Below are 22,455 nucleotides of genomic sequence, written 5' to 3'. Positions count from 1 at the left end.
TAACAAGGGTAGATTGAAAGAAATGGACAATAATGAAGATTTAGTGCATAGATAAAAATAAAATGAGAGTAGTTTAAAATTATATGGAGTGAGAATTTTTTGAATATTTGTCCGCCCATAATTATCAGAATAGTTTCGTGGAGAAAGAAATGTTTTTTTTTCTTGTGTCACTTATCAATATAATTAAGTAAGAGATAGTTAATATCAAATTTATTATAATTTAGATGTTTCACTAATTAACAAAAGATATTCAATTTTAATTTAACAATATTTGATCAAATTCAAAGAATATAATTGCTCAATTAAAAATATGAGGACTATGTAAAGTTACACAAAGTTTAAAATAAGAAGGCCACAGATACATTTAAGAAAAAAAAGGATACTATTTATTCTATAACATTTTCTGTAAACTTTTATACTTGGGAAACATTTAGTCTCACCAGCAAAAAGGAAGAAAAAGAAAAACCAGACTAGCTACAAATGCATATCATACACTTCAACAAAAACAAATAAAACCACTTTTCTAAGCCATGTACAAATTTATTTTAACATGCACTATAGCTAGTTGATGGCAGAACATAGACTTTGCAAATTCCACGTTGAAAAGCAAACCTTTGAAGCCGTCCTGCAGGTACCTTTGTACAAATGACTTTGTGGAAGGATCATTCCAAAGCGCTTGATCAGACTGCAGAATTCCATGGCCAATCCTCAAATTAGCCAAGTAAGATATGTCAAATCTGTTTTGACCACCCGATTTGAACCGCCACTGTTTTGCGGGCAGAGTTAATAGATAATAAATTCAAACATTGATATTTGATAGTTTGGAGTTATGTACTACCAGAGAAACGGAATCACGAGCTGCAAGAGCAAGAATATCAGCACATGACACAACACCGGGGCACGCAGCCTCGAGCTGTGTCTTTGCATCATCAATAACCTCGTATCCTCTCAAACCAAGGTTTGCAAATGCTGTTCTCTCAGTGGCATCACCGGCAATGAGAACAGAAGCGTCGCAACCTTGCACAAAGCAATCATCGAAGTGAATACGAAGCAACCCGGCAGCCATGGTAGGATCAGAGACCTAACGTGGGATTGAACTGTGGACCTAACAATGAACTCTGCGCGTGGGCATGCACTCGAATAGAACCCTACACGCGTCCCATGTACTGTGTTCACAATGGCCAAAGCAAGTAAAATAAACACCAGTGAACTACGTCCCTCCATTTTCGTTAGGAAATTAAATTAAAGTTGCAAATGAATAATATTTGTTTAGTTATTCAGTAGGACAGTGTCTGGAATAATGTGATGAGGAATAGGTATTTATAACTTATATAAGTGGGGTTTAGTAAACTTTTCGATATCTCAACAAAACAAAACAAAAGTCAACTTTTGGAAAATGCAATAATGCAAGTGAATTGAAATGATATGGCTAAGGGTGTATGAAACTGGGTTCACGGGTTTTGTCTTGTGCCGAGCACGGTCTATTGTGACTGTGATGCAGTGCAAATACAAATGATACGGCTTGAGAATGCATTTAGTCAAAGTTTCCCATTTTGGTGACCGCCACACCACTGCACACCACTTCCAAAAAGTGGAAGCCTTATGGGGGGAAAGCTCAATCCTTTGCTGAACATAATTTGTCCACGATAAACTCTAGTAGACTCAAAGAGATAAAGAAAAGAAGAAAAATATATATAATATAATAAAATAATTTGTTTGCAACCTTTAGAATTTCTATGGGCCTGCCCAAAATTTCTTTACTTATAACTGATAATATAGTTACACTAAGAAATGGGGTTTATTTCATTGACTAGATATGAGTTTCCAAACTATTTTTTAAACAAGAAGTCTAACTGTTATAAATTTTTTGTATAATTTTTTATTCCTATCAATAAAAAAATTATTTTTAAGGAATGAGTTCCCAAACTATTAAAAGCATTTAAACATGTAATTTGCCTAAATTTGTGGTGAAATGTGATTGAAAGTAAAGGACAAAATTTTAAAATTTTGCATTATAAAAATTGATAATTTTACTCACATTATTTAAAATATTTTTTCAATAAATTAATTTTTTTTAAAGTAGGATTAAATTAAATAAATTTATATTCTTTAAAATCAATTTTTAATATTTAAATGTTTTATTAATAATTGGATACAAGCATGCAATGTAAATCATATGATTGAATACAAGTCATACAAGCAAAATCATATGATTGAATACAAGTCATACAAGCAAAATCATATGAGTTATATAACAATGATAATTAACAAATTGCGTGTAATATTAAAAAGGAAAATATTTTTTTGAATTAAATAATAGATAATAGTTTATGTTATAAGTAATTATCTTATAATGAGTCATGATAAATGATATATAATAAGTTCAATATATTTATAAAAATAACATAAAATAATATAATTAGTATTGCATTCCCATATACACATATGACATTGCCTAAGATTGAAACTTCTAAGCAGTTGTCGTTTTTCATCTATTATTTCCGTTTCGTGCTTATTCTCATCAATCAGGTAATTATCATATCAACAACTTGTATTTATTGCCCCACGATGAAAATATCAAACTCGTTATATTTTAGATGGGTCAATATGGAAATTTCTCATTCTATAATACTATTAGTTATAATTAATGCTTTCCTACAGATAAAAAAAAAAAATTGTAATTAATGCAAATGTTGTTTGAGAAAACCGCCAAAGAAAACTATGGACAAGTTGTGTAATTCTGTAGCTTTAATATCGACATCACACATATTACAGCTAGCTTTCAATTTATATTGTAGACAAATTCAATGACAGAATCTGCTATCGTTAGTGGAATTGGCTCATCGAATATAATATAACATCAATGGTTACAGCCAACAGATAACTTCCATCTTAATAAAAGCCAAAATATCTATATTGAAGATTAGCAGGGAAAAGACTTTTAAAATGAGAAAAATAAAATGAAGGCGCTCAATGTGTTCGAATAATTAGTATCTTTTGAAGTTTTTTTTTAATTAAACACTTTTTTTTGTAAATACTATTGAAAAAAGTGATTATTTAAAAAGCAGTAAAAACATGTTTCATTAATTTAGATATCAATATATTAAGGTTTCAACGTATGCAGTGAATTTGTTTTAACATGATTTTATCAGCAATTCCGATCCTTGATATTTATTAGTTTTCGCTAATCTGAATTCTCATCCCCCACATTTTTACGGATTAGGATTTGAACCCGGTAGTTTACAAAAATATTAAAACTCGATTATGCAGATGCAATATACACTACTCATATTATACATCCTCCGATCCACAGCATTAGTAAATATTTTAAATTTACAAAATTGTCAATCACAATATCAAAATAAATTATCTTTTTTTTTCACCATATTTTGCAGATTATTTGATCATCTATTCATTTTCTGTAACCTGAAAAAAAAATATATGGGTAATTCAATTAATAATTAAAACTTATTTATTTCTCTAAAAATGATTAATATTTAATTTAATCAATAATTAAATTGATTTGATGTTATTTAGATAAGGGTTATTAATTATGTTGAATAGACTCTAAACCCACAAGTGAGCCGATCATTGCCGAAAACAAGAAAAATATATTTATTAATTAATTCTATTACATTTTCTGTAACTTATACACTTTCAAGATGAAAATATTTCGTCTGGCCACAAAAAAGAAGCAAAATGTACATGATACACTTCAATGGCAAATGCCAACAGATACAAATAAAGCCAATTCTACAAGCAATTTAATTATTCATTGTTTGAAGTGGCAATCTAGTTGATGGCAGAACATATCTTGCGAATTTCACCATCAGTACCAGTCTTCAACTCAATGTTGCCCATCTTTATCATAGACTTTCCAAATTCCACGTTAAATGTTAATCCAAGCAAGCCTTTTATCAAGCCCAAATACCTCTGAACAGTTGTCTTTGTGGAAGCATCACTCCAAAGTGCTTGATCAGATTGCAGAATTCCACGCGAATTCCTCAAATTACTATAGTAAGATAAATCAAATTTAGTTTGACTACCCGTATCTAGCGCTACTCGTTTTGAACCGTCACCGTTTTGAGGGCATAGTGATTGTAGTTGAGGAAGAAATGAAGGGTCGATGGAAGGGTCAGGACCATTTGCGGTGAAGTTGTACAATCTGTTACTGAAGAACTGGCAAGCTGTAGTACCAATGGTATGTGCACCTATATATACATTCACAAAAATAAAATCCATTAATTCAAATTTGTATTGTCAACTTGTATCTTAATTTCATATAGTATATACTTTTGTTTTCATATATAAAAGATACTGTTGAATACAGTTAATTTGATTGTTGATTTTTCCTTGGCACTTTTGTTTGTACTTTCTTTTTAATATCCATTGAAAAGCAGCGTTCAATTTTTATCAAACACCCTTTTAAAAAATGCCATATCACTAGACAATGATAGAAAAATAAGCAGGAAAAAGATGTTTTTCTAATGCGCGTTACATAAGAAAGTGTAATAAAAAAACTGAAAAAGTCAACAAATTAAAGTTAACGTGAAGTCATTCTATTTGCATTTTGCCACTACCTATAGTTAGAACTGAGCTGTCACAAAGCAACCGTGATATATAGTACTAGTATGTGACAGTATAAGTTCGATGTGATATTGTAATTATATATGATCAATTCATTGACTTGAAGTGTGTAAACAAACTTATATGTGTGTAAGCGTAATTACCAACAAGGGTGACGAGGTCTTGAGTGTTGAGTCCCTTTGCTGTGAACTTTTGTGTTTGAACTTCAACAGAGTCAAAAGGAGCAGGCAAGTTACTGACATCTGAAGCCTGTGATATGCGTCCATCTCTGCGTCCAGTAGGCACTTGATAACTCAGTCCACCACTCTGCCATGCAAAAATGCCAAATTTTAATTAATTATAAACTCATTATATATTATAAGCATGACATACAAATATAAATAAATATACATATGAGAAAAAACTATATATCACCGTGTAAATTTTTTTACACAATTATTTAATCATAATCTTATTATATATAATAAATTTATTAATATTTAAAATGATTATAAATTATACTAAAATAATTCAAAATTTGAGTTATTTGAATGACATGATAAAATTATTTTAAATTATTAGTGCATAGACACTAATCCCCCTATCTCTATATATACATATATATTAAACTCGCCAACCTGCAAATTGATTCAACTAATTAATAAAATTCTCCAAGTATGATTTTAACATTAATTATTTGCACTAGCTACATAAATAAAAAATGGATAGAATTTGAGTTGATTAATTACGTGAACAACGGAATCACGAGCAGCAAGAGCAAGGATATCAGCACAAGACACAACACCGGGGCATGTAGCCTCGAGCTGCGTCTTAGCATCATCAATAACCTCAAATCCTCGTAAACCAAGGTTTGCAAATGCTGTTCTCTCAGTGCCAGAACCAGCAATGAGAACAGAAGCGTCACAACCTTGCACAAAGCAATCATGGAAGTGCATCCGAAGCAACCCAGCAGCCAAAGTACTATCAGAGTTAACGTGGGTTGTAACTGTGGACTTAACAATGGACTCAGCAAGTGGACATGCACTCGAATAGAACCCTACACGCGTCCCTTGGCCATGCACTGTGTTCACAATAGCCAAAGCAAGCACAAGAAACACTAGTGAGTACAAACTACGCGCCTCCATATTTGTGAGGAAATTAAGAGCTGCAAATGCACCACCCTAGCCAAGTGATGAAGTGAAATGCAATGTTATATGAAATAGATGATTTAATTAGTGCTGAATATGAATATAATGTGATGAGGAGGAGGTATTTATAAGGGTGGTTTGGTAAACTATTGGAGAATGAGTAAGCAAAATCGGCTTGTAGAAATATATAATAATAAGGGTAAATGAAGAGGTCACGTCTTTTGTCTGCTGGGATGCAGTGATAATGCAAATGATTACGCGTAATGGGTGCCTTTTGTCAAACGGGTGGTGTTTACTTTTTCATTATTCCACTTCCACTTGCAATAAGTGGCCAATCTTTCTAAGAAATGCTATTGCGCTTGGCTTGTCACGTTCGTTGGCGACGAAGTTGGATGTTGCCGCGAACACACAGTACCAAAGAACTTCTCTATCATGAGAAAGTTTCTCCCTCACACTCACAAATCATAAATAATAATACACAAATATTTTATTATTTTTAATAATTTTTTTCCTATTTTTAGATTTTGAATAAGATAATGAATGTTTCTATATTATCATTTTTCCTGTCTCACTCTCTCTTTTCGGGTGGGAACGAATCTCAACGTGAGTCATGTTTCTGGCCTACCGCACTTAATTTCTTTTTTAAAAAATATTTTTATTTTTGTGGATGGCACTTTTCGATTGTGATGAGGTTAAAATTATATATTAAGATTTTAATTTAGTTTTATCAGAAATAAAGATGATTCGTTATCATAAATATTATGTTCTTTTTTAGGAATTATGTTTCATAAAATTAGAATTCTAAATTTAATTCCGAATTTGTGGTCTGAATGGAATAAATATAGAATATTAATTATTTTGGTTCAAATTAGATGTAGAATTTGAAAATCAATTATGATCAGTTTCTATTGAGGTAAGAGGTAAGGGCTTTCTTTCTCTTTAAATAACATTGCTGGTTTGAGTATTGTGAAGCAAAAACAAAAAAGTACTAAAGTGAGCTAGATTTATTGCTTTAAGTGGTCGAGATGATTCGATTTTGACTCATATATAATAGTTGGATTTAAAGTGAGTAGTCTCAGAAAGTTAAACCTAAGACAAAATGATTAATTAGTTATGATATTGTCACATTAAACATATGTTTATGATATAATATTAAACATTTGGAATATAATAATATATTTTTATTATAAAATAATGATTTAAAAATTTTAAAAATGTATATTTGATTAATAATATTCAAGTTTCTTAATAATATTCATGGATCCAACAAAGTAAAAGAACCTTAATATATATATATATATATATATATATATATATATATATATATATATATATATGATTAAAAATTAATAAATGGGTCCTTTGGGAATCCGTTTACATTAAAATTTTGAAGTATAACTTTTTCACCTATAATTGGGGGGAGAGGAGTGTTTTTATTCAATATGCATAAACAAAATTATTTTTATTTTCATTAATGCCCAAGACTTTTTTTTTTTACTTTTAAGAATTGTTTTTAACTTATTTATTTATTCTTTCTCTGAAACGCTTTTTATAACTTAATTTAGTTAACCTAATTTAAACCGAACATACGTCGTTAGTCTAAGTAAAACTCAACTCAAAATTTTTAATTATATTATTTTATGTTCAAGTTTTATGGATGAAAATATTATCCAAAGAAGAGACCACAAAAATGATAGTCAACAAAATTCACCAATCAAAATCAATAAAGTTAATGGATATTCACAAAATTTAAATTTTAATTCTTGAAACACCATAAAGATGTTGATTCTATATATTAAATAAACCATATTTTAGAATTATTGTAATTTTAGTTAATTTCAATTTGAATTTGATTTTTAATTTTTTCTTGCTATATTAAATTAATTAATAAATAAATCATGTTTCTATGTTCCTCTTTAACTCTGAAAACTTTATCTTTTTAATATATTTCAAGCGAATAAAATAAAATTTTAATTATTAATAACGAAGACATTTATTATTATACTTTATTCTCTGTAGCTATAGTTTTGCTAACCAACAGGGCAACGGTTGAAAAATTAATAAAATAAAATTAAAGTAACTAGTGTGTACTGATAAAATTAAATTTTTTATTTCTAATAAAAAAATATTTATCAATTCTTTAATTATTACTTTCAATAATTAACAATTATTTTAATTAAAAAAACTTTTACAAAGTATTAATATAATAATTTATTTAATTGATAGAGTTTATAAAAGTAATAAGCTCTCGAAAAATTTCCTTCAAATTCTCAAAAAGTTTTCATCTTTAATACATGGTAAAAAGGAAAAAAAAATCATATCCTCTCATGCTTTTTTATCCCTTACGTAAGCAAACAATGCTACCCAAAACGGAAGAAATTAGCAAAAATATTTAAATATAGATTTTTTATTAGAAGAATATTTAAATATATTTAAAAGTAAAATGATTATACACTAATAGTAAAAGATGTTTCACAGAATCATTCAATCACAACCTATGTTTACTTTTAAAATAATTATATTAAAATAATTCAAATAATTATTTATAATTAAATAATAATGTAAAATTATTTAATACATAAACATTAATTTATAGTTAAACCACATTATATTGGCACAATATACAACCAATGCAATATGTTGAGATAATTAATAATTATGAAAATTACTATAAAATGCATATTTTCTTCGATCACATTTATAAGGAAAAATAATAATAATTTTACTTTTATTGAGAAAATTAGTTATGCTTATTAAATTATATGAATCTCAATTAAAAATAATTTTTTAAAATTAATTTTTATTAGAATTTGATATCAAACATAAATACTCTATTAAATAAAAGATATTTTAAAAATAATTAAGATTTATTTATATTTGAGACTAAAATACAATGATTTTTTTTATATTTGAGACTGGAGTTATATTTAATTAAAATATTCTTTAAAATAAATAAATATATATATATATATATATATAATTGAATTTGATACATATTTTATGATAGATAAATTTGATGATAAAAAAGAATGACACCAACACTTAGATATGTATTTAATTATTATAATTCAATGCTTATTTAATATTTATTATTAAAAAAAATTTAGTCCCCCTATACCAAGTTTCATGATCCATCGTTGTGTCGAAATTGTAAAAAGTTTTATATACTTATTTAATTATAATTCATTATATATAATAAATTTGTTAACTTTTTAAATAATTATTTTAAAATAATTTAAACAGTAATTTATAATTGAATAATAATGTAAAATAATTTTATAAAACATTAAATTCATAATAAAATAGTTAAAAGTGTAATTTTTTTTAGTACATAAAATGGGATACTAAGAAAATACAAGTAATTTAATATTATATCAGAAACGACAATTATTTTGGAAATAAGTGTGCCATGTTATATCTCCACATGCATCATTACATGATACATGCACGTGAAATTAATTTGCATATGTGTGACCGACTATGGATTTTCCCCTTGTAATTATTACTAATTAGGTAGGGGTAACAGGTGGGTCCCGTTTGGCAAATCGTAAAGTTATCCATTTTCATCAACCTTCCATCCATGGTATATATGACACGTTAACATCTTCACTCCTTAAATATATTTTGGTCGTAGATTAATATATTATACTATTTTAGGTTCTATTGTTTTTCTCAAGTATTCTCTTTTAGTAGTAATTAGCCGGGTTATCCGTGTGACCATTTTTTAAAATCACTGTCCATTCTTCTCAAATTATGATGTCTAAAGAATTGAAATTTATGAATTTGTATATTTTTTATTCCTAAATTATATTGGTACATTTTTTTTACCCTCAGGATATATAATAAACTACAAATATTAAGAATTAAAAGTGCAATATAACTTTAAATAAATACTTGAATGTATAAGTAATTAATGGTTACTAACTTGTTATATTAAAATCTATTGAGTTAATTATGGCATTAATCATATTTATATGTACATTAAGTTATAAATACTAGTATGTACACTTTTTAATAATAAATACAGATTGTTTTAATAATAATATCAATATGTTACATGAATTTATTAGAATAATTTGCATATAAAAAGGATGAAAAAAATTATTTGTAAAACTTTTTCGCTTTAATAATACGAGATAATAATCACTGTGTTGAAGATAGTGAGACTGTAAATGCGAACAAAGATATCAAATATTTGAACTTTAATTTTTCAAGTTGCAGAATACTAGTTTCTTCTGTAAGTTCTAATATATGCCTAACTGCGGTCAATTAGTTTTAATTTTTAATTAGATCTTATTTCTTGTAAGTCATATATTATAATTAATATCATGTTTTGATATGTATTTAGGAAAATAATAGAAACGCAAACCTATAACCTTAATGCTATGTACCACTAAAAACTATGTATCTCTCGTATACTAAGCTGAGTATATATATGTGATAACCTCTAACGGAAGTTTGGATATCGGTGCTAGACTTATTGTGGCAGCGTCGGAATGCTCGTGGGTTCCGCAACCATATGTATATGCCTGGAACACGAAGGAAGTTTTGCTGAGAATGAAGAAATTGGAGGGTGCGTACAAAGTGGTCTCCAATATCCAAGATCGTGTGTCTGTCTTTAACTCGTTGAACTCGCGGAACCAGACCATGAGATGGGTTCCTAGCTAGTGTGGTGCATGAAGTGACGTTGAACTGTGATGGTCCTGATATATAATTTGAAGATGCATATCTGTCAATATGAGCAGCTGTGATTGAATTTATGATGCGAGATATATACCTGTCAATCTCCCAATCGAATTAATTAAAGTGCAATGGAAGTTAAGACACAGCCCAAAAGCCTAACGCAGGTAAACGTCGGCAAGAAGGTCCAAGCTGAAGAGATTAGATATTCAAATAAATATAAATAATAATCAATAAAATACAAAACAAAGACTCAATGTTAATAGACTCTCTCGGGGAAATAGGCCAACATAATAACAAATTAGTAATAGGCAGCAGAAATAAATTTCCTGAAGATAATGTGAAACACTTATTTCTCTCTCTAAATATCTTTTTCCTAATCCAACTAGATAATTTGAAATATCACGAGCATAAAATCTATTGTCCAAAAATTAGTCTGATCCAACGATGAACAAATCTGCAGTTACAATTTGAAAAACGCTCTCTAGTGGGTATGCGAAAATTACAATGATTTTCCCTCTTTTCTTTCTCTCTCAATTATGGTTGCCAAACTCTAGAGTCAACTCGTAGACTCTTATGAGTTTAAGAGTTTACTTTAGTCCCGCGAGTTGACTCGGAAGCAAACTCGTTTTTTAGCAGACTTGTGGACTCGGAGTGGACTCGTGTAAACTCGTAAGAGTCTACGAGTTGACTCTAGAGTTTGACAACCATGTATAAGTGTTCAAAATTAAAGCATTTAAATAATTAAAAAAAGCACAAATGTTTTCAAAGAAGCATGTCCAATCCTCTAATAGGATCATCTCCATGAATATCATCACCATCTCCATCTCCATCATCATCATCAAGGTCTTCCTTAGATTGTGCATCATCATTAGGTTCCACGAAAATTAAATTATCTAGATCAAAAGCTTAAAATAGATATCAAATATACTATATTAGAAATAGTTAAAACTTAAAATAATACACAAGCAAATTTTAAATCTGAGAAAGTTAAGAAATTATACCTTTTCTTGGTGTTATTAAAGTTTCATTTTATCTTCTCTTTTTCATTTTCCATCTCCTCACATATGAAAAGTATAATTCTGTTGAATTTCAGTAACAAGATTGATCCAACTCCAACATTGTATAGTTAGTTGTAGTGTTTTGTAATAGACTAATATGAAGTATGAACTATGAGCTTATTGTCATTTGTTTACAAATTGGTGCATTTTGAATATATTTACTTATTATCTATATTTTTTTTTACGAAGTAGACTCTTACGAGTCTATGAGTCGACTCTACGAGTTCACTCGTAGAAACTCTCACGAGTCTGCGTAGACTCTCGATATTGATAACCTTGCTCTCAATGATTTGTAACTATTTTTTCCTTTCAAATGAGTTTCTCTCACTGTATCTCACTCTCTAATCTGAACCCTTTCCACTTAAATAATAAGTGAGACATACGGATCTTCTCATTTTGGTCATTACTTCACATAGGAAGGGAGCCCAAAAAATCCAACAAATCTCATCCTCACAATTATGTGGAAGTGACCGCCAAACCAGCGATGTCACAACAAACTTCAAACTTCCCTCTTAGTGATGTCTTAGTCATCGTATCAGCACCATTAAAGGATTTCACCTTCAAAGGGCCACAAACATCTAAATGCACCAATTCAAGCAACTTAGCTTTTTTGGAGGGAGGATGCTTCTTAAAGGATACTCTGGTTTGCTTACCAACTATGCAATGAGAACATTTCTCCAAACTTGCATTCTTCAATCCTAGAAGCATATCCTTCTTGACTAAACAATTTAATCCCTTCTCACTGATATGATTAAGCCTTCAGTGCCACAAAGATGTCTCCATATCCATAGCATTCACATTGTCTCTAACAACCAAAGCTTTTGTCCAATACAACTTTGAAAAAATTTTCTTTCCCTTGGTCACAACCAGGTTACCCTTGGTGAGTTTCCACTTTCCAGAACCAAAGTGGTTAATCATAACCAGCATCATCAAGTACCTGCACAGAGATCAAATTAAAGTGGACATCTGGAGCATGTTTCACTCCTCTAAGTAGCAACTGCTTTCCCATGTTGGTTTGCAAACAAACATCGCCAACACCAATTACCCTGGACATGCCATCATTACCCATCTTTAAGACTCCAAAACCACCTAGAGTGTAAGATGTGAAGAACTCATTCCTGACTGTAACATGCAGTGTAACACTATTATCAATTATCCACATGCTCTCATCAAATACAAGATTAAGTGAATCAGGGTCATGGAGAATACAAGATCATCACTGGTAACAATAGTCACACAATCATCATCATTATCCTTCTGTTTTTGCTTACCCTTCTTGTCTTTATTCTCCTTCTTCCATAGAAAATAATTTCTCTGGATATGCCCCGTTCTGTGACAATAATGACAATCAACATTTTTGTACCGAGACCTGGACTTGCTTCTGCTCTTGTCTCTATCATCCTTCATATGTGCCTCCATCATTCAAGCAAGTAGAAAAAAGTCTCTTAACCAAAGAGCTCTGATACCACTCTGATGGGGAAATAGGTCAACACAATAACAAACTCTATAACAGAATAATAGACAGCGGAAATAAATTCCTCTAAACTTGCAAGAATCTGTGAGGAACACCAATAAAGTATAGAGAGCAAAATAGAAATTAAAGAAAATAGAGACACAATTTATTTAACATAGAAAACCCCTCAATGTAAGGGTAAAAAAACACAGGTCGTCCAGACCAAAGAAATAACTTCACTATAATCAATGAAGATACAAGAAAACTTCCAACAAGTGTACTAAAACGTGCTACAAACAGTCAAACCAAAACAAATCCACAATTGGTACAATAGAGACAAGAAGATAAAATCTCAAAATATAGAGTAGATAATGCGAAACACTTATCTCTCTCCATATATCTTTTTCTCGATCCAATCAAACAATTTGAAGTATCATGCGTATAAAATCTACTGTCCGAAAATCAGTCCGATCCAATAGTGAATGAATCTGCAGTTGCAATTTGAAAAACACTCTCCAGTGGATATGCAAAATCACAATGATTTTCTATCTCTTTCTTTCTCAATGATTTGCAATTATTTTTCCCTCTCAAATGAGTCCTTATAACTATATCTCACTCTTTAATCTGATCTTTCTGCACTTAAATAAGTGAGACATGTAGATCTTATCATTTAAACTTTTAATCCACTTAGAAAGGGAACCAAAATAATCCACCAACAAATAGACGTATATGTATAGCATACCACTCAAAAAAAAAAAAGCAAAGTCATTTCTTTGTGCGTTTTTTTTTTATAGCAGCCATTAAACAATAAGATATAAGTGGGCACAAGTGAAGAAACCTCCGCTGTTTTATTATATATATTATATTTTATATATATAATCAGCCTAATATAATTGCTTTAAATCCACGCTGCCCGTGTGTATATATTTTCTGGAGCACTGATCATTGGTTTCGGCTTCACCAAAATATATTACCACATATAGCATGTTTAACTAAAAAAACTAAAAAAAGTAGGTTAATAAGAACATTAGAAATCGTATTTAGTAAGAAATTTGAAGTTATATATCATGAAATGTCTAACTACTACCAAATACCTTTGGAGAGGCCGGGGAATTTAAAAAAAAAAATGATGGATAGCTAACAAAAATATAATAATTTTATTTCACAAGCTTTTCTGCGGTCATAGTCGAATTCTGCGATTAACAGATCTTAAATGATTTTTATTTCTTTTTATATCATTGTCCACAATATTTTTAATTATTGCTTTATTCACTTATAAAGCAAAGTTTTTCTGGCATAGATTTAATTAAGGAGGTGTATAGAAGTTTAATCTTGGCACCTCTCAGAAAAGTATGCAATTAATTAATTAGTCTTATTAACCAGTATCCTTAAGTGATGATTAATATAATTTTAAATATTTTTTTAATTCCTTAATCAATATTATAAGGATACTGATTAATATTTGCCTTAATTAATTAATAGCAGAACATATCTTGCGAATTTCACCCTGAGAACCGGTCTTGACACCAATGTTGCTCATCTTGATCATAGACTTTCCGAATTGGACCTTGAAGGGACCTGTGGCTAAGTATTTCTGAACAAAGCCTCTTGTGGAAGCATCAGTCCAAAGAACCTGATCAGAACGGAGAATTCCACGGCCTCTAACTAGGTGAGCGAAGTAGGACGTGTCGAATTTGAATTGGCTTCCTGTGTCTAGTGCCACTCGCTTCGTTGGTTGTGTTTGTGGGCAAATTTGTCGCAGAAATGGAAGAAATGAAGGGTCGATGGAAGGATCAGTGCCATTGGGGTTGTATATTCTGTCTGCGAAAGATCGGCAAGCACTTGTACCTATCGTATGCCCACCTATATGTATGTATTCACATTACAGAAATTAATGTATCAGTCATGTAACACGTACTTGATGAAAATAACAAAATTTTGTAAGTCTTATTATTTATTTAATGGCTTTTTTCTCATAATTTTGTAGTAGCATTTAATAAAAAAATACTAATATATTTAAAAACACGTGTTACTAAAAAAGTGTGTTACTAGGGTTTCTCATGAGTCATATGTACATGTCATTATTCATTAATTAATTATAAGGTCAAGTTGTGGCGAATTTCTTTTCGTTTATTGTATTATAAATACAAAATTTCTACTGAATTTTGTAGGAAGTTGTGGTCAATAGGCAGCATCGTTTAATTCTTTTGTGTGTGCGCTTCAAATTTTTTACTCCCTCAATATATAGACGTTTCATAATAATCTTTGTATAAGAATAAAAAATTTATCTCAAAATAATTATAATTTAAACTTTTCAGTATAATATTAATTAGCTTTTTTACTTATATCTCTTATAATATTAATAATAAAAATAACAAAAAATTAAAAAATAAATTAATAATAATAAGATTAATTTTATAAAATTATTATTATTTATTTAATTATTAAATTTTATTTATTTGTATAAAATAATGTAGGACAATAATTATAATGAAATAATGAAGTATTATATTTTGTTATAAACGCCTCAAATCGTGCAACATAAATGAGGATGTCGATTTGCACCTAACCTAACCAGCTCCTACACAAGAAAGCGATTTTCTGCGTGTTTTAGATTAATTTATTTTAAAACTAATTATTGATAATTAATTATAAAAAAATAGAAAATTGTAACAAATTATTGGAGTTTAATTGAATAGTATGAGTACCAGCAAGAATGACGAGGTCTTCGGTGTTAAGGCCCTTGTTTGAAAACTTATCCTTCTGGGTTGCGACGGTATCATTAGGACCAGGCAAAGTTAAGGCTTCTGATCCAATTGAAACCCTTCCATCTTTGCGTCCTGTGGGCACTTGCCAACTTAGTCCACCACTCTGCATGCATGCAACCCATATGTATAACTCGATCACTAACTAGTACAATATTATTCCTTATCATCTATATATAAATTTCTCAATAAATATCAAGAGCAAAATTACCAGAACTACAGAATCACGAGCAGCAAGGCTAAGGATATCAGCACAAGAGACAACACCAGGGCACAGAGCCTCGATCTTAGCCTTAGCATCGTCAATGACATCAAATCCTCTCAAACTAAGGTTTGGCCCCGCTGTTCTCTCAGTGCCAGCACCGGCTATGAGAACAGAAGCGTCACAACCTCGCACAAAGCAATCATGGAAGTGCATCCTAAGTATTGGACCAGCTAAAGTAGGGTCTGACCTAAGGTGGGATTCCACTGTGGACCTGACAATGGACTCGGCACGTGGACATGTGCTCGAATAGAACCCTACACGCGTGCCTTCTCCATTCCATTGCACTGTGTTCACAACAGCCACAGCAAGCACAACAAACCTTAGAACCAACTCTTTCTTCCACAAACCACCCTCCATTTTATAATAATAAGGGAATTAGTATAAACTTATTTAATTATATATAGATACTAGCTGCTAATTATACAGTAGCAGCAGTATAGAATACTAGATTGAATTGAAGTGCAAGTTTTCTGAAAAAGTGCTTTCACTTTGCTTTTGAAAGGGGAGGGTGTGGCTGAGAGTTTCAAGAGTGTATGTATTTATAGGGGTTTCGTCATTATTGGGAGAATGAGTAAGCAAAGCCAACTGCTACATATTAATTGCCATGCATACATGAATTGAAAAGTATGACTTGCGTCATTATTATGGATAATATATAGGGCGCAAGCGCAAGCTAGGGCCTATGAGCGTTGGGATCACTAGTGTTATTCTCTTAATTATACGAATCTTTTGACCATAAGTCTTCTTGAGTTTTCTGCGGGGCATATATATAGGTGAGAATTGTTCCATGTGTAAGGGGAGTTGGATTTAGCTAGTAAAGGAAAAAATTATTAATCTCAGTTCATTGTTTATCAAAAGATATTATATATACGAATTAATTAAGTTATGGTGATTGATCTGACTTTCAATTAATTATTATCTTGTTTGAAGTAGTCAAAGTTATTAATTAACTTAGATGTTTGGTTTTAGTAGTTTGATAATTGGGCGTGGAAATGGCGCAGAGAAATGTTCTCCTGGGAAGCAAGATATTTTTTAGCAGCAGTCGAATCTTCTTTGGTGAAGTTCATCTTTGCGAAAATGAAAAGGACTATATTGGATTTGGTCAGCACAGACAGTTCAAGGACCATCTAAATCTAGCATTGGCACCAGTGTGCAATTTATTTATACCTGGACAGATCAAATGACAATACATTCCATAGTATGGTACAAGAAGATATAAAGTTAATATATTGATTGAGAAAAAGAGAAGAGAGAGAGAGAAATCACAGGTTTAAATTTTTCAACTGACATTTGTAATAAAAACTAGCAAACAAACATTTACCAATAAAAAAAATATGATAACAGAAATCTTGTATTTAATTCTTAGAGTTGTCTAATCTATCCCAAGTAAAATTAGGGTTAAAACCTCATTGTAGATGATTGATGATGCAATTCTCTTGGTGTACTTCACAATGGTTATTTGCACGTATTGATTGCATTATTAGTCGTATATATAGCCTAATTAATTTTACAGCATTCCTCTAGAGCCTCAGAGTTATGGCCGATACTCTAAATCATAGTTAATTGCGATTGTAGTTAATTTTGTCGCGATTTTTTACTAGTTTGGGCAATTGTGAGAAGATGTAACTGTGGTTATGATACAGAGTTGCGGTGAATCAAATTTTCTTTATGTTGCAACCATAATTAATTGCGGTTGTGCATGACACGATCAACGAAGTAGAGAATTGAATGGGAAGATATGGCACATGCTTCCCTCAAAATATACAAACATTTTCTCTGGCGCTGCTATGAAACTATTTTTCCATAAACTGCTGCATGCATGATGTCACAATGATGTTGAAAACTAGCACACCCTCTTCTTTTTTTTTTATGCCTGAATACAAATTAATGAAGATTATCAAAGATTTCAGAACGAATTCAGTGTATCCACCTTCCCATATTAATGACTAATAAGGATATGCTCAGAGACTGGTCATCAAAGGCAACTTGCAATGTTCTCCTTCAATTTCATGGTTTAGGCAAAAATATATACGGTTTGGCAAATCAGTTCATCCCATTTTATTTAAATTCTAAGCATGTCTTTCTAGATTTTAGTTATCCTGAATTTTAATAATAGTAGTATAATCTTAATTTTGGTTTAAATTCAATTTTTAAATTTTGACACTTCATATATAAATAAACATGCTTGATTATAATGATTTATTTACATAACTTATTTCTTAGTTTCAAAATTTTATTTCTTAATTTAGTTTATCCTTATTTAATATAATAAAAATTCATTACGAAAAATTAAAATATTTATTTAAAAAATATTGTGATAACATTGATCACTTCTAAGAGCAAGTCTAAGACAAATTAATTTTTGAGATTTCGACGATTCTTTTTGAGAAAAAAAAATAGTTATTTACACGAGTGTAATTAATTAAGTCTCCAAATGGCTGTGTGCATGAGAAACCAAATTAACAATACTTTTCGGTTTTCGGCTATTAATTAAAACGGATATCCGGATTGGCACTTGACAAGATATATTAACGTGCAAATAGTGAGTCGGTGATCCCTTTTCGTTTGATCTTATCTAGCTACATCTACATACATTACAAGTTTATTGAACTCTTAGGGATATAGTATTTCACTGTATTTCATAACGACATATATGGGACAGCTAACCCAAAAGTCTAAACGAAAATAACAAGACGTATTTAATGGGAAAACTAATCATGTTTGCACGCATGACTCACTTTTTGCTTTGCTTTCCTTGCTTGACAATTGGCAATGTTGTAATGGTTTCGCTAATAATGTTTAATAAATATTTTAAAATATACAAACTATATAATAATGAAAATAATAAGAAACAAATATTTTTAAATATATGAATTATATTTTAGATTTATTATAAAGCATGGACTAGTATAGATACATAGATATTTATATATAGATGCATAGGAGTAGGGCATGTATATCTTGGTACAATAATATAGACATACTTTGAAAAATACAACTCTTAAAATTTATAAGATATTAAATGTAAAATATATGCATAGAAAAAATAACTACGAATTTCAAAATATATAAACTAAATAATAAATCAAGTTTAATTAAATGTTCCACTAATATGAATACTCCATTTCCCTTTTCTTTTTAAAAAAGAATACTCCATTTTCCTAGAGAATGTTATCACCGCATTATTTTATTATTGATCATTATCAAATAAAATTTTCCAAAAACACACTTAAATAATTTGGGTTTACTTTTCATCAGTGGGGTTAGCATAGAATTATATCCAAAGATAATCAAATACTAAATATTAGTACATGCATGGCTAGAATTTGTGACAAGTGCACTCACAATGAATATAATTATCATACACGGCTATCATTTAAATTTATGTAACGCCACAACATTATTATCTTCTTTCTCAAGAGACTTCTAACATCATATATCATGTGTGCCAATTGTGGTCAATTGTAACCACAACACGATATTTCAGTACCATAGCTCCAATTTTTTTAAGCTAATATGATGATACTATCAATATACATAATTCCCCACACATAGCTAGAAATTTGCGTAGCTCTCACGTTAATTTGCACCAGCTCACAATTTACCTCACACTAGGGACAATGTTGGCCGTCCTGACTTTGAGAGTTACAAGAAGAACTACCTTTTTTCAAGGCCTTGGTCATATACAACATTCCAATTTACTTGATATATAGGTCCTAAGTTATAAACTTCATATGCACACAAATCATCATTTTTTTATCATAGAAAAATATTAGTTATTAATTGTTACTATTTTGTTAACAGATGAAATTACTCACAACTTTTTTCTCTCACAAATCATCACTTCGTTTGCGCTAACTGAAAACATCAGATATATGGAGTTAAACTATCTAAATCAGAATCTTAGAATTCTCAAGGACAATTTCAATAATTAGATGCCCTTGTTATTGTCTGCAACAACAAGGAATTGTTTAGGTACTTCACCTTTACAATTCCTAGTTTCATCCATTGGAGAAATGTAATGTGTCTATAAAATCCTCATGCCATAGCTGCAACTACACTTCTTTCAATCTCAATAAGCATTGCATCTATAGCTTCCCCTCTCATACACCTTAATTCAGCAAATGAATATTTCAATTTTTCTCAATGTGTTTCTTCTACCTGCAATTATATTGTTATTGCTGCTTTACTACAACACAACCAAAAAGCTCAACAAAATAGTGAAGCTAGCTAGGGCAGATTCCCACCACGGTCCAAGAAAAAGAGAGTGATGATGTTGAGATCAGTGTTGACAAGAAGATGGAAATAGGAGAGGGGACAAAGATGGTGACAGATGAATAGAGAAAGGAACTCGTATTCTTTGATGATAAGGCAAAGTTTCAAATGGGTGAACTTCTTAGAGCTTCTGCGGAGGCACTGGGTCATGGAATCTTGGGAAATAGTTATAAGGCTATGCTGAATGATGGATCTACCATTGTAGTAAAGAGGCTAAGGGACTTAAAACCACTCTCTAAGGAGGAATTTGCAAAGATACTAAACGTGATTGCTGATATGAAGCACCCAAATTTGTTGTCATTGCTTGCTTATTATCATTCTAGAGACGAGAAGCTCATGCTCTACAGATATGCAGAGAATGGAAATCTTTTCTCCCGGCTTCATGGTAATTTACATCAACTTAATTGCTACGTTTTTGTAATTTATCATTCCATTCGGCACGAATAAAAATTAAAATTTCAGCAATATCATTGAATCTAAAGATCTTTTTTAATAATCTCCTCCAATGAGACTTTCAGTTTTTCTCTTTTCCTTTTTATCATACTAAGAATCATGTTATCTATGTAACCGATCTGGTGCGATAAGATTTTGTTGTTATTCTTGTGTACATTAGTGAACTTTAATTAGAAAACAGATAATGAATACAACAACTTAGTCAGCATTACTGCATTAGAAACATTTTATACTATATAATTTTCCTTCATAATTAAACAGTGCAAATCATTATTCCTATTTTAAAAAAAGAACAAAAGGAAAAAAGGTTAAGGGTAAGGATTCCAAAATTGAATGATGGGTGCAGAATGTTTTCTAACTCTGGTCCCCGTTTGGTTAAAATATAAATAATCACCTTCAAGGTTTCGTCTTAAACCTTTTGACAAATATTTTTTATGGCTTTAATTAGTTCTGGAAATTAATCCACTGACCAAACCTTTGACATGTACATACAAAAATGTCATACATAGCTGAAAAGACAATTGTTGACAATCACAACTTGGGAAAGGGATTAAATGACAAAAAAAATCAAGTTTTACAAAACCTCCAACTCCCGTGTATCTATTTTTATTTTTAAGTGAAAATTAAATGACAAAAAAATGTTCTGTTAATTTTTTTTTCCAATGACATGGAAAAGGGTGAAAAGAGAATGGAAGAAGAAGAATCAAACAAAAATTAACATTTGTTTATAAAAAAACTTAAATACATTTTTTTCTGTAATTTAATTTATTTTTATTTTCGTTCTTGTAAAAAAAATTATTTCAGTCTTTATAAAATGTGTTTTATTTTATTTTTTGTCCTTAAAATATTTAGATATTGCTTTAAACAGTAAATAACTTTTTTTGAAAGAACTAAAACGAAAAAAATATTATAAAAAAATGAAAAAAAAATAAATTGTAAGAAAGAAAAATGTATTTAGCAAAATATATATACAGTTATAAAGTGATTTTGTCTGATCACGACTTCATAATAATGAATTGGCAAGCAATTAACCAAACTATGCAGCCCCGAAAAGTGAACATTAATAATTTCAGATGGTAGAGGTGGAAACCGAGTTCCATTCAGTTGGAACTCAAGATTGTGAGTTGCAAGAGGAGTGGCACGAGCATTGGTGTACCTGCAGCTCAACCACAACAACATCGTCCCACACGGCAACTTGCGGTCTTCCAACGAAGACGACACAGTTCTTGTTTCAGACTTCGGCCTAGCCTCCTTGATAGCACAACCGATTGCAGCTCAGCACATGGTTGTTTACAAGTCACCCGAATGTTTGGAGCTACGGTTCGCTTCTGATAGAGCTTCTAACTGGGAAAGTGTCTGTGTGCTCAGCTCCACAAGGGAGCAGTGAGGGAAGAATGGACTGCTGAGATATTTGACAAAGAGATTTGTGGCCAAAAGAGTGCACTTGCTGGGATGCTGATGCTGTTGCAGATTGCAATGCGTTGCATTGAGAGGTGATGAGGGAAGTGGAGAAAATACACCAGGCACCCAACTTGATCTCTCAAGATGATGCATCTGTCGATAGGTACTGTTGATTCCCTTTCAACCAGTACTTCTATCATTGGAGGTGAAAGATAGATTATGAGACCTTGGATTATTGTTTTAACATTAAGGTACAGTGCATTGATTTTCGTGAATTTTTACATCATATTTTTCAAGGGAATAAAGAAACATCCAACTAAGGCAATCTTAAATAAGTTGACCTTATAAACAAAAGTTTCAAGTTACTATTTAAGGGCTTTGCATCTAC

General features: G+C 30.6%; 2 protein-coding genes and 2 pseudogenes across 2 annotated transcripts; 1 reads left to right on the top strand and 3 right to left on the bottom strand.

Moving 5' to 3' along the window:
• Positions 1–283: 283 nt before the first annotated feature.
• LOC100783056 (cationic peroxidase 2-like) lies at positions 284–1,637 on the bottom strand (annotated as a pseudogene).
• Positions 1,638–3,591: 1,954 nt separating this feature from the next.
• LOC100789782 (cationic peroxidase 2-like) lies at positions 3,592–5,861 on the bottom strand. The gene is made up of 3 exons (NM_001252817.3): positions 5,316–5,861; positions 4,731–4,893; positions 3,592–4,211 (listed from the first exon to the last, which is right to left on the bottom strand). Exons 1-3 carry the CDS (start codon positions 5,709–5,711, stop codon positions 3,793–3,795), a joined length of 978 nt encoding a protein of 325 aa, NP_001239746.1. The 5' UTR covers positions 5,712–5,861; the 3' UTR covers positions 3,592–3,792.
• An 8,230-nt stretch (positions 5,862–14,091) lies between these two features.
• LOC100789249 (cationic peroxidase 2-like) lies at positions 14,092–16,448 on the bottom strand. The gene is given in 3 exon segments (NM_001254965.2): positions 14,092–14,771; positions 15,617–15,779; positions 15,885–16,448. Coding segments are annotated over 3 exon segments (966 nt in total). The 5' UTR covers positions 16,296–16,448; the 3' UTR covers positions 14,092–14,379.
• A 3,614-nt stretch (positions 16,449–20,062) lies between these two features.
• On the top strand, positions 20,063–22,433 carry LOC100782515 (leucine-rich repeat receptor-like protein kinase PXC1; annotated as a pseudogene).
• Positions 22,434–22,455: the final 22 nt, after the last annotated feature.

Source organism: Glycine max, chromosome 8 (assembly GCF_000004515.6).
Source record: "Glycine max cultivar Williams 82 chromosome 8, Glycine_max_v4.0, whole genome shotgun sequence".
Classification (NCBI taxonomy): domain Eukaryota; kingdom Viridiplantae; phylum Streptophyta; class Magnoliopsida; order Fabales; family Fabaceae; genus Glycine; species Glycine max.
This window is presented reverse-complemented; position numbering and strand designations above follow the sequence as displayed.